Raw genomic sequence first — 24522 nt, 5'->3', positions numbered from 1 at the left:
AAGGGCTTACAAGAGAATAAGCACCACTGCATTCCTTTCTATGTGTATTCCCCATTGCATCCCTGATTACTCTCTTGTAATCCCTTCGTCTCCAGTGAATGTAATACAAACGTTAATTCCCTTCTTGCTAATTATCCCAGTCCTGGGGTGAGCATTCCAGAGGGTGGAGGAGTGGGGAAAAGGAGAAGTAAAATTGTTAGGAGGCAAACAAAAGCAGAAGGTGTGAAACTGATTAGTCTTGTCAGTTTTGAGTCAAGTATCCCAGTGCCAGGGTGAGCATTCCAAAGGGCGGGAGAATGGGGAAAAGGAAAGCACAGTCGTGATCACCTGAATTCCATTTTAGCAGCCACTTTGCTTAACAACAGTTGCCAGTCCCAACTGTGGTTGCTAAATGAGGACTAACTGTAAAAAATTTCAAAAATACTTTTTCACATGACCGTACATCTAAATCTATATTACACAGTAAATGCAGTTAGGATATATAATATATTACTTGTTTATTATTGTATTTATATTCCACCTTTTCAGAATTCGAGGTGAAATATATGGGGATTTCCTCTCATTTATCCCCACAACAATAAAATCTTTGTGATAGATTGGGCTGTGGTTCCAAGTACTCAGTGAGCTCAGTGATTGAGTGGAAACTTGAACCTGAGTCTTCAAGCCCAGCATCTTAACCATTAATCGACATATACATGTTCACAAATACATAGAAATATAATGTATGTACCTTAATGCAGACTACACACGTTCTCATATATAATATGGTTTAATCAGGTGTTTTGATTGAAAAACATAATGGAACGAACTCTTTCCTACTAAAGTAGACTTAAGATTATCATGGTGCCTCTCCTTCTGATCTCATGAGTGTGGATTTTTAGCAGAAGTATTACAAGTGAAATGCATTATGATAATATAATGTCAAGTTCTAATTGTTAGTTCTCTTTGAGGATATGATTGATAAGGAATGTCCCCATTTCTGTCTGGTATGCACACCTGAACAATCTGAAATTATTGTTCTTATCCAAGCTATTATTTGTCTTGTTAAAGTATTTTCAGGTGAATCTTGGGGAAGTAAGGGAGGGAGATGGGTGTTCCAGAACAGGGATCCAAATATTCAGGAAATCTTAGCATATTATTACATTCTTACCACATTCTTATCACACTGTTGACCTTGTCTTAAAATATACATCAGGTTTTTGAGGCAATTTAATCAGAAATCAGTAGTGTATCATATTGAAGTCAATATCAAGTGTATGTCAGTATAAAGCATGGAAAGCTTTTATACCTGTGTAAAAAAGAAATCCTGATTTTAAAACAAGCATAAATAGTCTATAGTAAGGATTTTCAAACTTTTTCATGCCATAGAAGTGGTTTGTTTGTTTGCTCGCCTGGTTTTAGTTCTTGGAACCCCTGATAAAGAGGCAAAGCTCTAGTGATAAAAAATTGGCTGCATTTGACTGACTTTTTTTTCTTTTTTTTTTTGGTCCTTAGTCTCTCACAGAACCCTGCCAGGTTCTCACAAAATCCTAATGTTCTGAAGAACACAGTTTGAAAAACCTTAGGGTACAGTTGACAAAATGTTGAACAGATCAGAAACAAATACAGATATTTTGGGATTCTGTTGTTTCCCTAATGAATCCTAAAAGTACCATTCAGGTCTTTGTAATAACTGAAGTACATTAATCTCAGCCACTGCATTACTTAATTGCTCTTTGGCGTAATGTAAACCCTTAAAACATCTGTCTAAACTGCTGCTGAACTGGTTGCTTTCAAAATAATATGCACTGAATTATAGTATAGGGATTGACTCAAGGTGCTCCATGCAGAAGTAAGCATTTTTATAAAGATTTATGTGAAAAATAGCCTGTTGTCTTATTGTCTTATAGAGATGTACACAAAGAAAAAAATGAAAGAATAATGAAAGTGAAATGAACTAAGGAACTAATGAATTAAAATTGCCTCTAACAAAAAATGCTATGATAAGTTTTAAGCATTTATCCTTAACACAGGAGAGAGTGCATTTTTTTGAGTCAAAAGCTAGTAACTTTTTTGCCCTCAGGAGTTGTCATGGTCAGGGAATACTTTCCAGTGGTCAGTGGGGCAGAGGCAAGTTGTGGACTGCACATAGGTATTTCTTTCTTTCCCATATAGACATAGGCATGCACACAGCTTTTCTTCCCCAGTCCTAGCCTCACTTACTTCATATACACACAAATCATCCATATCTTTTTCTTTGCTCTTTTCAACATGTGGGAACCAGGGCATTTAGCATGGAGGGATCAGGAATGCATTTAGAATCTGAAAACCCTGCCAGCTGAACAGAGGATAAGCACATAATTTATACTGAAAGGAAATGCATGGAAAATCTTTCCCCAAACATTGTCCCCCTATTTTAAGTTGTGTCTTCTTCTCCAGCCTGCCATACCATTAACTGGCTGGCTATGGGAACATAATCTTTGTGAGTCACATACATAGATTCTGTGCCTGGGCAGAATCTTCCAGGTCTTAGAAAATTCTTTCATGGGAGTCCTCCCCCCACACATATCAGTGAACCCCTTCACTTGCAACCACTTTAGCAAATTAGTAAATTCATCCTTAGTTAATTGTCCTGCTTTATCAGAATTCTTTAGTTTTTCCCTTTATAATCTTCTTTCAACTGTTCTTCAAAACACCATGGAGTTGTATATCAGGACATCTCGTTCCCCTGTGCTTTGACCTCTCCCACTATAGAGCATGGCCTGGTTCCTGTCTCAACTGAAGGCTACCACACTTTCAAATGAAAAAAGCATTTCCTGTGCCCAGAGTTTCTTGTTGGATATCAGCACCACCTACAGGTGAAACTCGAAAAATTAGAATATCGTGCAAATGTTCATTTATGTCAGTAAGGCAACTCAAAAGGTGAAACCAATATATGAGATAGATGCATTACATGCAAAGCGAGATATGTCAAGCCTTACTTTGGTATAATTGTGATGATTATGGCGTACAGCTTATGAAAACCCCAAATTCCCAATCTCAGAAAATTAGAATAGTGTGAAAAGGTTCAATATTCTAGGCTCAAAGTGTCCCACTCTAATCAGCTAATGAATCCATAACAGCTGCAAAGGGTTCCTGAGCCTTTAAATGGTCTCTCAGGGTGGTTCAGTAGGAATCACAAGCATGGAAAAGACTGCTGACCTGACAGTTGTGCAGAAAACCATCACTGACACCCTCCATAAGGAGGGAAAGCCCCAAAAGGTAATTGCAAAAGAAGTTGGATGTTCCCAAAGTGCTGTATCAAAGCACATCAATAGAAGGTTATGTGGAAGGGGAAAGTGTGGAAGAAAAAGGTGCACAAGCAGCAGGGATTACCGCAGCCTGGAAAGATTGTCAGGAAAAGCCCATTCAAAAGTGTTGGGGACTTTCACAAGGAGTGGACTGAGGCTGGAGTTAGTGCATCAAGAGCCACCACACACAGACGGATCCTGGACATGGGCTTCAAACGTCATATTCCTCTTGTCAAGCCACTCCTGAACAACAAACAATGTCAGAAGCGTCTTACCTGGGCTATAGAAAAAAAGAACTGGTCTGTTGCCCAGTGGTCCAAAGTCCTCTTTTCTGATGAGAGCAACTTTTGCACCTCATTTGGGAATCAAGGACCCAGAGTCTGGAGGAAGAATGGAGAGGCACACAATACACGATGCTTGAAGTCCAGTGTGAAGTTTCCACAGTCTGTGTTGATTTGGGGAGCCATGTCATCTGCTGGTGTTGGTCCATTGTGCTTTATTAAGTCCAGGGTCAACACAGCCGTCTACCAGGAGATTTTGGAGCACTTCATGCTTCCTTCCGCAGACGAGCTTTATGGGGATGCTGACTTCATTTTCCAGCAGGACTTGGCACCTGCCCACACTGCCAAAAGTACCAAAACCTGGTTCAGTGACCATGGGATTACTGTGCTTGATTGGCCAGCAAACTCACCTGACCTGAACCCCATAGAGAATCTATGGGGCATTGCCAAGAGAAAGATGAGGGAGATGAGACCGAACAATGCAGCAGAGCTGAAGGCCGCTATTGAAGCATCCTGGTCTTCCATAACACCTCAGCAGTGCCACAGGCTGATAGCATCCATGCCACGCCGCATTGAGGCAGTCATTGCTGCAAAAGGGGCCCAAACCAAGTACTGAGTACATATGCATGCTTATACTTTGCAGAGGTCCAATATTGTTCTATTTCCAATCCTTGTGTTATTGATGTCATGTAATATTCTAATTTTCTGAGATTGTGAATTTGGGGTTTTCATAAGCTGTACGCCATAATCATCACAATTATACCAAAGTAAGGCTTGACATATCTCGCTTTGCATGTAATGCATCTATCTCATATATTGGTTTCACCTTTTGAGTTGCCTTACTGACATAAATGAACATTTGCACGGTATTCTAATTTTTCGAGTTTCACCTGTATATGCTCAGCACAGCAGAGCTATAGGCACCAGCCTCAAGGCTCCAAGCAACTTGTTTTGATGTTGGTATTTTCCCATACTAGCTATTCACAGACCACCTGACTCACTTTCAAGGTAGACACACTTTCATAATTAACAGGCTTTGGTTTCTATTGAACATTTTGCAGGGTTACTATCTGAGCACTGGGCTCATTTTACATCAAACTATCCTATTGCTCCTAAACCATCTCCAAAGTTAAGTTGTGAATTTCATTCTGCAAAAAGGGACAATTGAGAGCATTCCTGAAGGGGACTGAGCTCCCACTTTGTCTTCTAGGCACTTTACTCTTCCTAAGGATGGCAGGCACAAACTTATATTGGACATCGCCATTTTAACTACTTTTTGTCTTACTCTTGTTCAGGATTATATCCTTTGTTTTGCAGAAGGGATATGGCTTCTATACTTTCACATAACTATAGCACTCTGCCATCACTTCTTTGATTTAATAGGAGATCCATTTACAAATTCTGTTTTATCATTTATCTGTCCACTACCCCGAGTCTTTTTTTCTCCTTAATGTATGGCATCTGCCATTGCTTTCCTCTACCTCCAAAATATCATTTTGTTCCCTTAGATAGACAACATTATTTATTTATTTACGATTGGCTCCTAGTTATAGATTCCCATTGCTATTAAAGCATTCATGAAAGAATGCTGAATAAATGCTATGGAATTTTGGTTGTTTGGTTGGGGAAGGGGTTACTTGATCTTTTTGTTGTGAGTCAGAGGGGAAAGATAGCTTGATCCTAAAGAATAAATTTTGATATTTTTTATCAGCAAAGGATTAAAACACCCATATTAAGGTATTAACTGCATAGTTCACACTGTATTTTGTGATACATGATAATATTTTGCTTGTGGTAACAGATGTAAAAGACTACTGAGGACGAATAGCCCAGTTGCCTACCATGATTACATCTATTTGAGTTACATCAGAAGATGTTACATTTCCTTGGATTTCTCAAGGAAATATTTGATTTGTATATATTTTATCAATTTAGACATAACTCTCTTCAGCAATTATTGTCAGCATTATTTAGCACACATGGCACAAGAAAAAGTTAAAAAGTGGGAAAAATAAAAGTTTCCTGACATCTCATTTTTCACTTAATTTTAAGAAATAATATATGATTCTCCAGTGCTTATTAGGGATTGAGAACTTCCACCCATAGTATATCCCCCATCTGGCCTTGAATCTTATCTTCCCTCAATCAAGAGCTGCTTTTTCAAGACATTTAGAGTGCTTTGAAGGAGAGGGCCTCTGCTATGCTGTGCTGTCACTCCCCCACTCACCATTTTCTCCAACAGGAAAAGCCAGCCTGCATTTAAGCGGAAGAAAAGAGGCTGCCAGAAGGCAAAAGGAATTTTGAGAAAGGAGAATTGGGTGAATTCAGCCCACTGATATTTTCCAGCCAATTTGTACTCTTAGTGTACATAACATTTGAGAGCAGAAATATGTTGTCTCTGCTAAGTCAGTTCCCAGGTTATTTCCATTCTTTTCTTTTTGTTTCCTGCCTCTTCTCAGTTTTGATAGGACACTCACATTCTGAAACGTCTGTTTCTCAAAAACACCAAACTGAAATAAGTACCTGATGTTGTCTTTTGCTCCTCATCCTCCTCTCCTTATTCCTCTCCACCACAGTTAAAGTATTAAAAGGAAAACAGCTGGTGGGAGAGAAGAAGATGGCCAAGACCTGGCTTTGGTCCCAGGCCTGGGATTAATGGGGGGAGGGTGGACTGTTATACTTGGTTTTAATGGTGGTTGTTAGTCCAGGCTGTTTGTTTTTAATTGTTTTAATTAGTATATTTTGTATAACTAATTAAGCATTATTTTAAGTATTAATTTTAATGCTAATTCATATAGTTTGTAATCCTAAAAGGAGGAGGAGGAATTACCTGCCTTTTCTAAATTGGGGGGATTAAGTTTTGATACTTAGACCAATTCTGAAATTAAGCATTCTTCCTGTTGAGTTCATCAGAAACTCAAAAGTTAAAATAAATAAAATGATGTTTTTCTTTTTTTCTTTTTTTTGAACCATGAGGGTAAAGGTAACATTTCAGGGCCAGCCTGGGGAAGATCTTGTATCCAGCAGCCTGTTGCTGAAGTAACACACAATCTCTGACAGCACTGGATTTGGCTCAGTTGATCAAAATTCTTATATGGTAATAGTTGGGTTTTAATCACAATTATTATCTCTGTCCATACCTGCAGGGGTCACAAGCGAAAGTTAGCTGAAGATGATGTTGCCAGTGAATCAAGTAAAGGATCCAGCAATGAAGACGAGGAGGGTAGCAGCTCAGAGGCAGACGAAATGGCAGCTGCACTGGAAGCTGAACTGAATGACTTTATGTAACTGAATTTATGTGGGAGTGAGCTTGTTATTTGAGCTTTTTGCAGCCACTCAAGATTCGAATGGGCGGGTATTTCCCATCACCTCCAAAAAAGGTGTATATTTTGCAAAGCAGCATAGGAGGTGTAATGCATTATTTTACAAGGTCGGAAATAGATGTTTTTAAGATGCTTACTAAAAGAATGTATGCTTTTTTAAAAGGAAAAGTATTAAAGAGGGATTCAGTGTGATATGCCAAAGACATAAGTTCTGTAAGACCTCCTTATACAACAGTGCAAAATTTTGAACTGAAAAGTTTTTTTTAAAAAGTTGCCGTGATGGCTTTGGGAACCAAGCTTCAAAAAGAAGGATCTAAGGAATGTATTGCATGATTAAGCTAAAAGGATATTGACTGGGATGTTTTCTTCATAGTGAGATGTTATGGAATAAAAAGATTTTTTTTTAAGAGGAACATTTTATATTTGTATAGGAACTGAGAAAGCTATATGCAAGCTTTATGAATTCTGCACTTCATGTACTTGCCGCTTGCTTCTAAGAGAAATGTAATAATTGACTTTCATGTTTTGTTACTTTATGAATTAGTTGTATTCTTTAAGATTCCATTTAAATTTTAACTTCTATAATTGCAGTTCAAACACAGGCTATTCTGTGTATTACTGTACTGCCATTAAAAAATCTTTTATTTTCTGCTGTATTTGAAGGGAATGGCTGCAAGCTAATTCTAGATAATATTTTATTTCTTTGAAAGAACAGATGTAAAATTTTTTGTACATTCTATTTCATATTTGATCTACAAAACAGATTCTTTTCATTTAATAAAAGACATTTTATAAGCTGTGTTTTCAAGTCATGAATTGAAATGTTAATTTTTCTATTGTGGTTGCATTCCTAAGATGTATCTTTTCCAAGATTAGATATAATGAATTCTTAATTTCTTTTTGAATGAGATCAAAGTGTGGTGGAATTTCTCTGATTCTTGCTATCTAATCCATTGTGTTAGATTTGCTAATTGAACTGACTAGGAATATTTATAAATCAGTTCAGTGATAGAGTTCTTAATGTGAACAGATGCTTTATTTTGAGTCATTACTGTTCAAAAAACACTTGTTGAGAGAATGGTTTTAATTTTAAAAAAACTTAAAGGTCAGTAATAAATACCTTCAAATAATATGGTTAGGTAGTAAATTATTACTTGCTTTCATACAAGTAGATTTAGCTCAGTGGAATGTTTGTCTCTAATCCATACTTTCTTCATCTTCACATCCTCCAGCTAAAGTTCAGTTGAACTTGTCTGTTTATATTTCCTTATATGATACCATGCACTTTGGTATCACTTTGGTGGTATTCCGTCTAAAAGAAAGAAAGGAACAATCTAAAATAATATAGCTTTATTAGTAACTTTTTGAAGTATCTTTCTGGTTGAATATATTGATATAAAATGTGCTAATGTCTATAAAGCAAATGCATTTTGTTGGCAAGGCAACGATACATACTGCTTAGTAGCAAAATTGATCTTGATTTTAAGTGAGGTAAAATTTTTCCATTTAATTGGAATTAAAAACTGGGATGTCAGTAACTATGTTATGATTACTGCATACAGTACATTATAATTTTCTTTATGGACTGATAAATAACACTATTCACTAGGAGCAAAAGAAACTGTAAGGGAAGCAATAAAGCAAAGATATTTAAAGACTCAACTCCATCATTACCAAAAAATATTTTACCCGCTCCAGTCATCTGTACTTTTTCTGCATTTCAGAGTTCTTTATACAGAATGTTAACCACTCTTAATTCCAATACATTTCCAGACCTCAGACTGAAATACATTTTTAAAAAATACACTATTAATTCATGTAATTTGTCTCTTCCACACCTTTACAAGTAACCTTTGGCTATGTAGTTTTTTTGTACAATGTAGTCAACTTCTGCAATGAGTGTCATTCCTTACAGAAGTTAGCTCCTCCACATGATTTAGAATTGCATATCTTGCTAAGGGCCTGTTCAAGCAGAAAGGCTCCCATTCCAGGAATCCATCCTCTAATATTTGTAGGCCTAGGGATTAGTGGGAAGAGAGGGAGGACCAGATTTATGTTCCTCTTGCATGATGTTATTCCCATTGAGTGGAGAATGATTAATAAGAATATGGATATACATAAGATAATTATTTTAGTGCTTTCCCACATACTCTTAAAAAGCTAGGATAATGGTAATTTTAGGTGGAGTGGAGAAAATAAATACTTGCATGTACTGCTAAGAATCAGCGTAGAACAAACTACCTATGTGGTTCTCCTTTGCAAGGTTATTTTAAATGGTCTCTTCCCCACAAAGTGGGAGTTCATTATTCCCAGGTCCAACAATCCAAAGGCAACCATTGTAATATGGAAGACTTTCAACTGGCCCAGTTAATAGATAGTTTGGATCTTGCCATTCTGAATGGCACTGCCAGGGGAGATTCTAATGGGGAACTCATTCTGAGTTCTAAAAAGGGGCAATGTGATTTATGTACTTGTTCATGCTTGATTTGACAGCAGTCACTTCTCTTTAATTTGCCTGTTCAATCCTAAAGCAAATACTACCTTCTTACAAAAAGCTCACTTTTTTCTCAGTTCAGCAACAAGAAGAGTGTTTGGAATAAATTGTCCTCCAGAGTGGCCAAAGACCTGCTTGGTTGCTTGAACTTGGATCTCCTCCTTCAGCTTCACTCTCAATTCTGCCTAAGGACTCCCTGAGAAGGTGTGTTAACACTGATCCTTAGTCTCCAGTTTCCTCTATCAAGATCACCCTCAGATTCTCCTAGCTTTCCCTGTATTAGATGCAAACCTTGGTTTGAAATCTGGTTCCTACTTTGTGGTACATGGAGTTTTTCCAGATGGGTATATGGCATCTTCTTACCTCTGCATCATCACAGTTCTGAAATTTCACCAGGCTTTCACTTTGGCCAAGCTGGATGCACTGCCTTCTGCTATTCTGCTGGGGTGTTGCAACACTACTCCCCTACACCAATATATGTACTGACAGACAGCTCAGTAGAGTCCTTGAGCTCTGTGCTCCTTTACCACTCTCTCTATAGGACATCCTAGACAACATCCATCCTACACTGAATACATTCCCTAGCAGAGAGCATGACTTCTATTTATCAATTCTCCTGTCCCACCATTGCTTGGATATATCCTCCCAGGTTGCCCAGTTTTTTTGTACCTCTGTATGCACCATCTCATTGCTTCATATCTATAATATACACACATGTATATTATAGATATGTTTCTCATTGCTTCATATCTATAATATACACACATATATATATGATTATGTGCCATTAAGTTAATGTTGACTATTAGCAACCATATAAATAGATCATATCACACATGTATATTATATTATGTTTCTCATCGCTTCATATCTATAATATACACACATATATATGATTATGTGCCATTAAGTTAATGTTGACTATTAGCAACCATATAAATAGATCTTCTCGGATCCTCTGTCCCCAACCTTGCCCTTCATGTGTTCCAATGGTGCACTCATCATGCTCTAATTGAGTCCACCTACCTTGGCACTGGTTGTCCTCTTCTTCTCTTTGCTTCTACCTTTCTCAGGATTATAGACTTCTCAGGAGAACTTGATATTTGCATAATGTGTCTAAAACACAATAATTTGAGTCTGGTCATTTTTTGCCTTCAGTAAAAACTCTAGATTGATTTGTTCAATGTTCATCTGTTTGTATGCCTAGCTATGATATTCTCAGGAATCTTCTCCAACAGCAAAATTTTTAAAAACCAGTACTCTTTCCATCCCATTTCTTCAAAGTCCACATTTCTTTTCATGAAGTGTCACAGGGAAAACCATTGCCTGCACAATTATGATCTTTGTAGTTAGATGCATCATGGCATCTGAATACCTTTTCCAAGGCCTTCATTGTCACCCTAGCCAGTGCTAGTCTATGGCAAATTTATTGATTACTGGTTCCTTTAGGATACTCAGTCCTAAAAAGCAATATACCACTTCAGTTTCTTCATTGTCAATTCTAAGGCTGCTTGTTGTACCTGTTATCACGGGCTTGCTCTTCTTTATATTTAATCCTAGTCCCCATTTTCCCCATGTTCCTCGATTTTCATAACTAAAGCATCCAGATCATTTGCATTTTCAGCTATCAGAGTAGTGTCATCAGCATAATCCAAGTTATTGATATTTCTTCCATGTTCATCTTCCAATGAAGCCTCCCTCAAGATCTATTCAGCAGATAGGTTGAGTAAATAAGGAGTATACAGCCTTGACTCACTCCTTTACTGACCTGGTACCACTCTTTTTCTCCATGTTCCATCCAGAATGTGGCTTCCTTATTTTAAGGGGTTGATTTTGGACAATGATCTTCTTTCAGTGACACCAATCCTAACTTTAACATTATGCTAATCAAGCACTATCATTTGCAATTCCTATTGTTCTGCTCCTGAAGGATAGCCCCTTGGTAGGTAGGTCCCATATAGCAGTCCATTATTGTGCTTTAGGCCAAAAAGTGAGATAGTTCTAGATTATCGCAAATTAAGGGAGAGAGAAATTTATCCTCTTATGCAACCCCAAAGCCCAACCTTAGATTTTGGGGACCAATACCTATCTTATGAAATATTGTGAGAAAAAAGAACAAAAAAGTACCTTTCTTTTCATTTTCATTTTAAATTTAACTTTAAAATAGATATATTTTTCAAAAGATAATGTCTATAGATGGACAGTTATTATGATTGTACAACTGATGCTCAGTATAACATTAATAAAGATACCAAGCAAAGTACATCGAGTTGTTTTCATAATATTAAAAAGGAAAAAAAAATCGAGCTTAGTAATAAAGTCTCCTTTATATTATTGCTTATAAATGTTAAATTAAAATAAGGAAAAATGAAAAACATCCCTAAAAACAACATAGATAAATATTTGATATTTTACTTCCCTCTTCTTTGTTCTCCAACCAATCTGTAGCATCTATTAGTGTGAAGTTTAGACACGATGTTCTAAATATTTTCATTTACCTTGCCGCAAATCTCACGGATTCTTTTTTAAGCTGTACCCAGTTAGATTGACCCAGGTTCAAAATCTCCACCAAAAGCTCTGGGCCCTTGACTTGGATTGTTCTGTCTCCCTATAAGGGTTGGTGAGATGCTCTGTTTGGAAAAAAACACGATACAAAAGTGAAATATAAAACTTACAAGTCTACATGTGTTTTCTATTGCCTCTATCTATTCTGTTACCATTATTTCTATATTGCTGTGCTAATTGCTGTTACAATAGCAATGACTATACTCTATTTCTATTCAATTTCTATTACAGTATTTCCTCTATACTATAATCTGTTGTATAACTATTCAGTAGCAGTATTTTTTTCTTACAAACACTGCTCTGACTTAATGCCTCTCTCTGGAATGTCTCCTGCTTTTTTCTTCTCTGTTAATGGCCAGCATGTAGAGTACTTGCAACTTCTTGTGCTTTTATACTTGCGCTTCTCCTTGCCCTGCCTCTAGACTTTCCCTCTGGACCATCCAGTCTCTGTCAAGGAAAAATGCCTTCTTTTACTCGGCTGCTTTTCTCTGTTTGCTGCTGGCTGCAGAGCTTCCAAACCATGCACATCTCCTCTATTCTCCTACCATCTCCTCCCACACCTGTTTCAAGGTTGCAGCTTTATTAGCGACTCTGCTATGCTGACACTGGGAAAAAAGCTCATATAGGAGGGGAGCAAGCCTTCACAGGTGCCTGCAACTGTTCCTCAACAGCCTGCTCTTCCACAACATAATACAGGTAGTCCTCACTTAACAACCATTTGTTTAACGATGGTTCAGAGTTACAATGGCCTTGGGAAAAGTGCTTTACAACCTGTACTCACACTTACAACCATCTCAAACTGTCATACCCCCCTACAGTCACGTGATTGCAATTTGCAACCTTTTTTATGATGGTTGTTAAGCAAAACACCACAGTTAAGCAAATCAAATAGTTGTTAAACGAATCACATGGTCATTAAACAAATTCCAGCAAAAAAAAGTCCATCAGAGAAGCTGGATTTGTTTTACAACCATGTGATTTGCTGAACGACCATGTGATTTGCTTAATGACCATGTGATTCACTTAATGACCATTGTAAAAAAGGTCATAAAATCCATTCCAGTCACATGACAATTCACTTAATGATCAAATTGCTTAGTGACCTAAATTCTGGTCCCTATTATGGTCGGATAGCAAGGACTACCTGTATGTAATATATATGCAAACCGTTCTTGCTTGAATTTAGTTAAACTTCTATTTTGTATGTATACTGTTAGTTTTGCCATTGCTGCATATTCTCCAAGTTTAAGTTGCTAATCAGATATTGCTGGTACTATGTCTTTAACTTTTCTTTCTTTTTAAATAAAGAGAACAATGATGGCTTTCAAGGACAGGAGAGGCAGTACTGGTATGGAAGGGGTTTCAGAGGACATCTTGCCCGGAGCATTCCCAATCCTAGCAGTGTTCTGGTTCAAATAATATTTGAAGCCACAAGTTTCCTGCTCCTGTCCTAAGCACACTTACTTATTACTGTCATTTCTGCACAGAAATATTTCTGAAAACAATATGCCCTGTAAGTTCAGAAAAAGCTTAAGCAATCTTTAAAAAGATACAGTGAGATCAACTTTACTGCAAAGGAAAGAAAAGGTAAATTCAGCACATGACTAATCAATGTTCCACTCATATTTTTATCGATGCCAAGCCAACAGTTTTAATGAAGAAGCTGTGATTTGAAAGTCATGTGCTTAGATTAATTACATTGTCATAAATTCACTGTGGCAAGGTGCTGGTGTCAAACAGCAGAACCAGAAGAAAATGCTACAAATTCTTTCTCCCCTCTCCATTTCCTATTCTTGCATTTGGATCCATGCTGTTTCTGGTCACAAGGGAACCTCTGCCGACTCTTTAAGCAGAAACTTTCTGCTTGCTCAACAGTATACGGTCATTCAACTAACATCCCTGGCTGAGACTTGAGTTACTGTTCTGGAAAACAAGGGTGGGTTTGACTATGTTAGCTGGAGAGGGAAGTATAGCTGCCCCCCACCCCCACCCCAGGTGCTTAAGCAACTAAACCAGCTACCTCAGGAAATACATTTTTTAAAAATCTTCTGCACTTGAAGTATTGTTTTAGGCTGAAAACTGCCATTTAAAGGAACTTTAAGCAATCCCTCAAAGGACATGTGATAAAAGATAGCAAAATGAATACTGAGTTGTAAAGTCTTCTTTCGAAACATGACACAAACTCTTCTCTCAAAATAATTTCTGTTGCTTGGGGCATCTTCAAGGTCAAAGGTGGTAGCCACAAGGGCATAATTGAATCCCCGCTCTCTTTTTACATATGTCACGTGTACACTGCACATGAAAATGGGTGAGGTTTCTATTGCTGGCCATGCCACCCTCTTGACTTGTTTGCTCTGTCCCCTGCAGACATAACGTTATTTAATTTAATTATTTACTGCATATTAAAGATATGCATGAATCCTTAAGCTTAGCTGCATTCATCCTAATCCAGTTCTTTGAGGATATCGTAAAAATAATTTGTCTTATTTTATGCTGTACAGCCTGTGGACTGATGTTAGGTGGTTTCATACATGGCTTAGAGAAAGGAAACATAGCTCTAATTTCAGGTGATGGCCTTAGAACACTTTAATCATGGCAACATCACTGTTCAATATGTATGTAGCTTGCATTCGCTTGGAAAGTTGCCAAAGATGAAGCTACTCTGGTCTGAAAAAAATTCTGATATTGAAATGAGTGGCTCATGGCTGTGGATGCCTTGGGGTGTCTGCAGGATACAATCAAAAAAGTCAAAATGGTGGTCATAATGGAGCAGTTGAAGCTTCATCTGGTTTTTAATGTGCATCCATTGCATGATAAATTGCTTAAAGGAGAAGCTCAGGGTTCCACAAGTGTAGAGCAAGCATTAAGTTGAATGTTGAAACATGACCATGCAGATGGCGGCACAGTATAATCAGCTTCTGCTGGGACCTCAATCCTTCAATCATGTGGTCACAGCCTCCATCTCCATCCTCCTCCGTGGACACCCTTGAGCTTGTGATAGGGAAGTATTATGGGGAAAGGATGCTGCACTCCTCTGTGGTTCCAGTGGACACACTCATATCTCCTTATATGGCCCCTCAGTCTGCCCAAGCACCATGGTGATAGAGAAAACCAGGGACAGATCACCATACATACATAGCTAGAAGAGGAGGTACTCTTCTATGGGGAAATGTGTACAATCTCAGCTACCAATCAGAGAGCTGTTAAAAACACATTCCTCCCAGCTCCATTAATCAGCAACCAGACCTTAGCTAATGGATAATTGTACCCACCAGTTAAAATCATTGTGACACATGGGAAGAAAAGTAAAGGGGACACGGGGCCTCTTTACATATTAGCTTGTTTGTTTGCTACTTGCATCTTATTTAATTTTAAAATACAGAAAGCTTCATATGGTTGAACTCTACCTTGCTATCTGCTATTTGAAGCAGATCAACAGCCAGATCTGAGACCAATGGCCGAGTAAGCACCAGGGCATTTCCTCAAGAAAGATAGGAGAAGGCAAAATCGGACAAATCAGCCTGTCCCCTCTCCAGTGGCACATGGAACTGCCCAGCATTTGAAAGCTGTGTTGACTGGCTCCTCATTTTGTCCTGCTACTGTCACATCTTCATCTAGACTTACTTTTTAACTGCTGGATGCACTGGAGAGAAGTTACCAAGTAATTCCCTGTCTCTCAGTTGCCCCATCAAATCTGTCAGAAGATGGGGATCTCTCATCCTAACTTGTCTTGCAGGAATGTGATTATATGAAAAGATTAAGAAGCAGTTATGCTGCCTTGAGGAAGAAGAATGGGATAAAATGTATACCTGTATAAATAAAGTTTAAATAACATCTTCTGAATTACAGCTTATAAGAAGAAGCATCTTAACCCACAGGGCACTGTAAGTGGAAGCACTAACCTGGGGTAGGCAAACTGGTTCAGATATTTGGGACTAAATTTTATAAGTTCTGAGAGCATGCTTATGATTAGGAATTGCAGGAAATTATCTTTACCCTAACTTCAGCACACTCATACCCATTCTCAGACGTGAAGAAACAAAACAAAGTATCATGACTATGTAGATATTACCTGTGTAAGAGTAAGCATTATATCTTGTCTACAATTAATATAGAGGAGAAGGAGAAGGAGAAAGAGAAGGAGAAGGAGAAGGAGAAGGAGAAGGAGAAGGAGAAGGAGAAGGAGAAGGAGAAGGAGAAGGAGAAGGAGAAGGAGAAGGAGAAGGAGAAGGAGAAGGAGAAGGAGAAGGAGAATTGTATTGCTCACTACAGTTCTTAGAAAACACAGAGTTAAATTCTTGTAAGCCATTTCCCCTCATTTTTATATTTTGGCTGTTTCTCATATTTTTACAGCCTTTAGTGCTTGTGTTATCTTGGCAAGCTTTTTCCTCTGAGCTGAAATGAGACTGTGTTTGCACTATGGATGAGGTTGTGAAGCACCGAGAAGCCTGGCTTCTTTTAACTTAGAGCAGATGGCTCAGCTTTAGAGGTACCAGTAACAGAATTTGGAACCTGAAGACATTTTCCAACCTGCTTTATTTGCTTTAACAATGATCCATAATAACAGAAACCACATGCTATTAGAAAAAGGTGATAATGGCTAATAGCAACACAAAGTTTATGCAGTACTGCAAAGGGGAACTATCACGGTAAGGCTCTCTGAGGCCAAATGTATTTAGCCTCCTGAGACTGATAAAAGGATGTCCTGGTAATGTATCACCCTGGAAGCTACAAGACTAGATGGTGCTGAGAAGACATTAGTCTTCTGATTTTTATATCAAAGGGTAGTTCTTGCTTTATAAACCTGGCTGCATTTTTCATACATTGAATTTCATAACACATTTTGAAATGTAATTTTTCAGCAACCCACATGACAGAGAAAGAAACACGGGCAAGCCATTCTTGAAAATTACTGTGCAGTGATTTATTTGAGAACAACACACCTATTGAAATGTCACTTTGAAGAATATCAATTATATTTTGCTCTTTTTTCTCCTTACTGGAGTTTAGCGTGGGTTTACATGTAGCAGTTATTCCTCAGCTGAAGGCCACTTATTTGATTGACTTACTTGCAGAGAACCTCTGTATTTTCTTACTTTACAAAATATCATATAGAAAAATGCTTGAAACATTTCCTCACCCTTTACATTCAGCATAGGGATATATGGTCCAGGAAAATTATATGACACAGAACAGGATACAGCACCAGGAGTTTCTTTCTGGTTCCCGGTATATATCTCCAAGCACCTTTCATTCATGAAACAGCTTTCTAGTTTAAACTTTAAGCTAAAATATATCAAGCCTCCTCTTCAGCAGGAGAGCTGTAGTTTCTAAACCATAGTTTAAGTTTGGATGTGTTAATTGTGGTTATTCAGTAAAATATCTTTAAACAAACCATCATTTATTTTTGCACAAACCAGCTTGATTCTATTGTTACTGAGTTCTTGGTAGATATCAGACCACAGTTTACAAATTTCCAGTATAATCTTCCAAGGGCAATTGATAAAGAATTTTTCTATGTAATAGTATCTTCCTTTATCAGAAATAATTCATTGCACATTCATCTATTAGAAGTCACACATCAAATCAGTGCTTTGCAGTGTTTTCCCCTCCGGGTTTTGTGGCAACATAGTTATATAGTTACATTATAATCTGATTAATTTAATCAGTCTTTTAAATGGCCTTTTTATTTTACTTAAAATTCAGGACTCAGCAAAGCATCTGAATATAGGTTCAGAAGACTGTCTTTCTCAAGAGTAAATATATCCCTCAAACACATTTCATCTGGTTCTGCATGCTCCTCTTCAGTCTCTTCGTGATTAGACCTAGCTACAGTATATCAAGGATCCAGCTATTTCACAAAACAGTTGCAGCTTATATAAATATTTACTTGGAAAAGTTGCTTTAGGGAGTTACCAAAAGGATGTGATTCTGCTGGCTGGAGAGTTCTTTAAATATATATATTTTTATTCTACTTCTCTCTTGTAAATTGGTCTATCCCTCCATAGAGGAGGAGAGGAAGGGGCTGATTTCCTGAACTACACACTCAACCCTTTCCTTGCCAATAAGTCATGCAAGCTGCAGCTGGGGGTGAGGGGATTATGCTAAGTAAATGCCTTCCCCAGAAGAGGGGTGGTGGCAATTTCACCAAGTCACTGCATCAAGGTGGGAAGTATGGCTAGATGGTGGATAGATTGAGAGGGTTTCTGGGACAGGAAGTAGGACACCGCCAAGCCACTACAGCTATAGAGAAGGAAGTCAGAGTGAGTGCTGGCAGCTTGAGTGTGTAGGTCTGATAGTGGCAATCATGACTTCTCCACTCAATCTAAGTCTCTGTCTCTTCCTCAGAAGAAGAGTTTAATAACAGGTTTACCAAAACTGGACCAAACTGACTAGCTAATACCCCTACTCATAGTTACATAAAGGAAGACAACAGGATTTACTCAACTCCATTTCCATCTATTTGCCGCTCTCTGCTATATAGATGGATAACAAAAACACAGTCCTGCCAGACGATAATGGCTTGTTGGAATATTTTGTGGCGGCAATAGCAATAGCTGCGTCCTTGGATTTTCATTCGGAGTGCTTAGTAACAGAGATAGACATCACACACAATCCTACACAGACATGCACCACTTCTAAAAATGTAACAAAGCTGGGTGAATGAAAGGGCTAGATTTAGAAAATCAGGAGGGCGAAAAGAAAATGAGTAAACTGAACAAAGATAGGTAAGTAATTAAAAGAAAGGGGTAAGTGTTTCTATCATCTGTATGTGAACACAGAAATGGATCCAGAAGAACCCATGACCTGCTGCTACTATGGAGAAGGACTGTTTTTTTCCGTACCAGAGACCATTTTCAGGAGGGAGTGAGCTGTCTGCAGTGCAGTGAAAGACAAGACTCCCTGACACTTGTCAAGGGTGGGTTTCTTTTTCCTGGTTTTGCTCTGCAGCAGACCTCTTTTATTAAAAATCTATTGCATCCATTTGGGCACTTAGCTCTTTAGTTAAATATACTTACGAGGCAGTAATGAACACAGCTAGTTTACAGCAGCAAATATTTTAGGAGCTAATTGGGACCTATGAAACATTAATTCATATGAAATGTTTATAGTACATTTCTTCTTTTTGTGTAGCTGCCTCATTCTTAGCCTCAACTACCTGTATGATAATTGAATCACCCTTGCCCTTGTTCTTGTGCTTTAGATGCAAAAACCAATGCTGAAGGATAATGGAATTTTTTTTTTTAACCTGTTTAGAAAAGCTGCATCTGTGGGACAGATCTCGGGGCCCCTCTCCCACCCAAAAATTAGCTTGCCAAATGTTGAGAAAATGTGTTGGATTAATCTGATCAAATTTAGCAGAAAGTTAAGGAGAATGCATAATGAAAAGCCCAGCCCTTGGGTTTTGCTGGGAGAAAAACAGATGCATTTTTTTCTATTGCTCACCTACTCATGGAATACAATTTTTGCTACAAAGCAAAAATGCTACTCTGAACCAATTGGAATAATCCAAAAGGATTCAGAGAACAAGACACATAGCTTGATTTACTGTAGTATTTATTAATCAGTTTAGAATGGCACAGCAAAACCAGCGGCGTTGGGCTTGGTGGTGTGCAAGATTTTAGTTTTGAATTCTTTTGAAACAATACCATATGATTAAGCCGCAGATTAAGACTTGATTACATCACCATGAGTAGACGTTACTCTCGGGATATCCACATTGTCGTCTCATTTTGTCACATCTTCTCATGTCAAATTTCTCATTTTTCTCCATTGAGAAGTCAAAAGGAGTCATACATTGTCCTAGGAATGGGATGTGAAAGCAAGAATGTTTTTCTTGATAGTGGCCCTAGCGTGTGGCTAATGAACATAGAAGATAAAAAGAACCCCACTGCACCAAGACAGTGGCCCATCCAATCCAGCATCCTGTATGACACTGAAGGGCATTATTTTGATACACAATTTTATATTCTATATATACACAATTATATATATATATATATATATATATATATATATATGCTTCACATAATGTATAACCATACCTGTAACAGTGCACTCTATTTTATTTCTAAAGGGTTAACTTGCTTTTGTTTTGTAAAGAGCACTGGTTTCTTCCCCCTTATCTCTTTGCTGAATGCCCGATTGTCTTCAAATAAGCAATTAGCCAAGTACAAGCTGTTTGTTGTACCAAGCTTGCAACAGTTGTGGGGCCCTACATTCTAGAGAGAGATAAGAAAAATCTTGTATGCCATTCCCTTGGTAACCAGAAGAAAAAGTTACAGTTAAGTTTACCTTCCTAAGAACCACCTTTCACTTGCTCAGACCGTCCCAAAAATCCCTTGTATGGGTATGAGGGGATATACTATCTGATTACAGATTTAAATGTCTATAAAGCCTCTGATGTTTGTTTTGTGAGGTGTGATTTCATCAACATCTCTTGTTAATGTGTTGATTGGGGTCACCCAGCTGTGTCTTGATCAAAATACATCTGCTATTCATCAGAAGTCTCATCTCAAGTCTTCTTATTGGCATTTTATTGAAACTTGGGAAATAAAAGTGCCATACATTTTTGGCGAGCCAGCCAGGAGTCCCAAAGGCAGGGATTCCTTGGGGAGGCTGCTTTAAGCCCCCCTCACTGCCTTCACAACAGCAGACGGAGGAAATCGACAGAGACCATCCATCAATGTCAAGCGCGCGCCTGGGAAGTTTTCCAGTGACCTTGTGCTGGTCGTTGTCGGAAGACTCCGCTCCTGCTGGGCCTGAACGCACAAAAAAAATTGAGACTTCTCCCATCCGTTGTATAAAGGCGGATTTGGGCAGGGTGAGTATGCTTTTATTAGGTGGGGAGTGGTGCCTTGTGAGTGCGTGAATGAGACGTGGGAAACTTCCACTAGGGATCTCTGCCCATTAAGTGAGTGCAGTATGTGTGATTGTTGGAATATATTGTCCTAGAGGAGGATTCCAAGGTAGGAGGGTGCACCATTACATGGAAAAGGATTTCACATTAGGGAGGGTACTCTGGCCAGACCCCGAGCTGATTGAAGGAAAAATCAGCCCGAGAAATTCCTAGAAATCCTGAGCTGAGGCCCTGCGTCAAGGGAAAGACGAACAGGGAGGAAACAGCCCGAGAAATTTTCCGGTGCAGCTCTTTCTCAAAGAATCCCGAGTTGAAGGAAAAACCCGAGAAATCCTCTAGGCAGCACGCACCATAACTCACGTCAATAGAAGGCTTAGAAAAAAAGAGAAAAAAAAAAAAAAGGAAAAAGGAAAAAGGAAAAAGGAAAAAGGAAAAAGGAAAAAGGAAAAAGAAAAGAAAAAGAAGAAAATCCACTAGGTGGCACTATGGGGAACAGCAACAGCCACCTGAGTGAAACAGCAAGGAAGGAAACCGTGGCAGAAAGCTTTAAGCCCGTAAAAAAGCCCTAAGCCACTGGAGTGTGTTATCAAGCACTGGGACATTTTAAAACCCAGAGTTGCAATGAAATTGAGTTTTAAAAAGAATAAACTAAAAACTTTTTGTGAACTCGTTTGGCCACATTATTATATTGGCCCAAATGTAGGATTTTGGCCACCAGAAGGTACTGTTGATGGAGAGTTCATAAATATTTTTGCCAGCTTTTTGGCTTCAAGTGGCAGAATTGAGGAAGAGATATATGCTAAATTTTTCTTTAACCTCTTCCTTCGCCCAGACATTCAAGTTTTATGTGGGCTGAAAACCAACCCTGTAAAACTTTTTTCCCTGCAGCCGAGAGCTGAGCAGGACACAGAAACAAAGCTAAAGCACAAAACGGAGGAGGAGGAGGAATTCCCCCCCCCTTATTGTACTCCAACGGCCCCTCCTCCGCCTCCTGCATCAGCTCCTCAGGCATCTCCCATCGCCAGCCGGGCTCTGCTGTTGCAGCAACCCCCGCAGCTGGGACTGCCCCCCCCACTGCCTTTAACCTCTGCAGCTGCTTTTCAACCAGCTTCTCAAGAATTTTTAGTGGCAGCTTCGCAATTGCCAGCGGCTGTGAGTAGCCCTTCACATACCAGGACAGGACTTGTTTACAACACTGACTGTCCTGATATTTTTGTTGCTTCATTACGGGGGCAGGACCCTAATCTCCTTGCCCCTCTTAGACAAGTACCAATGGGCAACCAATTGGCTTTTATTCACACCCCTTTCACTACTAGTGATTTGTTTAACTGGAGAGAAGGATTGCCTCCTTATCGTGAGTCTCCCCAGCAATATGTGGATCTTGTTCAACGCATCATTTGTACTCACAAACCTACCATCCCAGATCTTTTTACTTTGATGTCAGCCTTTTTATCACCAGAAGAGAAGCGTCAAGTACTTAAAGCAGCCACTGAAGCATACACAGCTGCAAGAAATGTGGATGTGCAGGCTGGCCGCCTGCTTGGAGCTTGGCCAGCTGCTGAAGATGTTCTGGTGCCAAGTTATGAGGCTAATCCCAATACTCCAGATGGGGCACTAGTTTTGGAAAGGGTTAGAACTGCTTTCCTTCAGGGACTGCGACTGGGTTGCCAAAGACAGTGAATTTTCATCGTGTCCATCAAATTGTTCAGGAACCTAAAGAATCCCCTATGGAATTCCTGACACGCCTTAAAGATGGCTACCGCCACTTCACTGATCTTGACCCAGAAGCCCCTGCCAATGAAGTTATGGTTAAAGCTGCTTTCGTTGGCCAAAGTGCTCCAGATATTAGGAAAAAACTCCAGAAGTTACCTGCCCCATCCACCCAAAATTTTGAAACCCTTATCCAGATGGCTTTCACTGTTTATTCTCAGAGAGAGTTAGAGGATGAAAAGAAAGAAGACAAGAAGATGCGTAAGCAAGCATCTCTTCTTGCACTGGCCATTCGCCCCCAAAGCAAAGGGAGGCAAGACTCTTTTCAAAGGCCAGGTTTTTTCCAAAGGAATCTTCCCTCTCAGAGACGCTTACAGAGAGATCAATGTGCAAAATGTGGACAAATTGGCCACTGGAAAAATGAATTCGTGGAATGCCAAGCCTGATGTCCAACCTTCAAGGGCTTACAGAGGCCAAAGAGGACCAACACTGCGAGACCAAGAACCACAGAGAGGCCAAGAACCATTCTTTAAAGACTCAGCTTGCCAAGCTTTGTCAAGAGACTCAGTTACCATGGCCTAAAGTGTTGCCCCTTGCTCTAACACGTATCAGAGCTATGCCCCGAGGGCCACTGATGTTGTCCCCTTTTGAAATGCTTTATGGGAGACCATTTGTATCACATGAAGTGCTAACTGTATGGACAGGTGAAAAGAACATTTCTCAATATCTACAGAAACTGGCGCAGGTTTTATGTTCTATTTCACTACAGGTCCGAGACGCCTTGCCAATTGCTCCTGATGTACCGCCCATTGCCCAGCCAGGCCAGTGGGTCAGAGTTAAGGAGCTGTTCCCATCCTGCACAGATCCAAAGTGGTCCGAGCCGAAGCAAGTTCTTCTGAGCACCCCAACAGCTGTGAAAGTTGAAGGCATTAAGGCCTGGATACACGGCTCCAGAATCAAGCAGGTGGAGGAACCCTCAGAGACGTGGCAAGTTTCCTCGGTTGATGGACTTAAACTAAAATTGCAGCGCTCTCTAGCTTCACCAGCAGATCTTTTCAAGGACTAATTAGGTCCACCGGTAGAGGCCTAATTCAGGAACAGAAGATTTGAAACCATAGACTTTACCAGCCACACAAACCCCTACATGTGCTGGCTTGGTTACAACCCAAGTTGTGAAACTGACATTGTTTTCATTGTGTTGATTGTTTGTTTTGGAATACTTTTCACTTGTTGTTGGTTTCCCCACACCTTTTGGGGAAGGGATAAAGATGGGTCTGATTACTGTTTTTTGGAGGGCGGATGTCTTAATGCTTTGGATGCACAGGGACAGATCAAAGAGTGTGTGTCTGAAAAATCTGATCATAAGTCTATTGATAATAGAAGTGTTTATCTTGATTGACAATACTGATGCTTATATTGAAAGGTATGGACTTCGAAGACCACCACCACCACCGGCACCTACTTATAAGGTAATACACAGAAAGGATACAGAGGAGTTTGTATCCCGTTTACAGTCTAATAAGACTTACATTTATGATACTGTGGCTTTGTCCCAAAATCTGCTGCAGGAAGGTAACCCTGAAATAGCAAAGGATTGTTGGATATGTCTACCTATAGCCCCAGGGGTTCACCAAGCCCTTCCTGTCCCAGCAGAATGGTGGTACAAAATCAAGACTAAGTTAGTTTTCACAGGAGAAAGATCCCAAGAGGGACAATGGGAAGACTCCTCATATTTTGTGGACCCTTCCCTGCCAGGCGTAGTAGTAAACAAATCAATGGAAGCCCCTGTAAAACCACAAAAAGGGGTTCAACCATTGGTTGGAATGTATGTGACTGAGACTTATACTGTGAAGTTCAGTGACAGTTCACAGGAAAAAGATTTTGAATCCACTTTGAGACCAAGTGAGCGAGCTGGTGCGGGCAACAGGATGTGTGATGAGCAATGGCTGTGGACTGCTAACTGCCATAGAGTGTGTATATGTGTGCGAAAAAAGGAAAGGAAAGGAAAGGAAAGGAAAGG

General features: G+C 39.2%; 1 protein-coding gene across 1 annotated transcript in view; it reads left to right on the top strand.

Annotated features, from left to right (window-relative positions):
- CTDP1 (CTD phosphatase 1) overlaps positions 1-7688 on the top strand; it is a 58474-nt gene extending 50786 nt beyond the window's left edge. The window contains exon 13 of the mRNA XM_007426446.4: positions 6697-7688. Coding sequence (XP_007426508.1) covers positions 6697-6838 — 142 coding nt within the window. The 3' untranslated portion in view covers positions 6839-7688. The remainder of the gene's footprint in view (positions 1-6696) is intronic.
- Positions 7689-24522: the final 16834 nt, after the last annotated feature.

The sequence above is a fragment of the Python bivittatus genome, unplaced genomic scaffold (genome assembly GCF_059951505.1).
Source record: "Python bivittatus isolate LINGU-HERP-01145 unplaced genomic scaffold, Pbiv_v1 ctg000840_np1212, whole genome shotgun sequence".
Classification (NCBI taxonomy): Eukaryota; Metazoa; Chordata; class Lepidosauria; order Squamata; family Pythonidae; genus Python; species Python bivittatus.
This window is presented reverse-complemented; position numbering and strand designations above follow the sequence as displayed.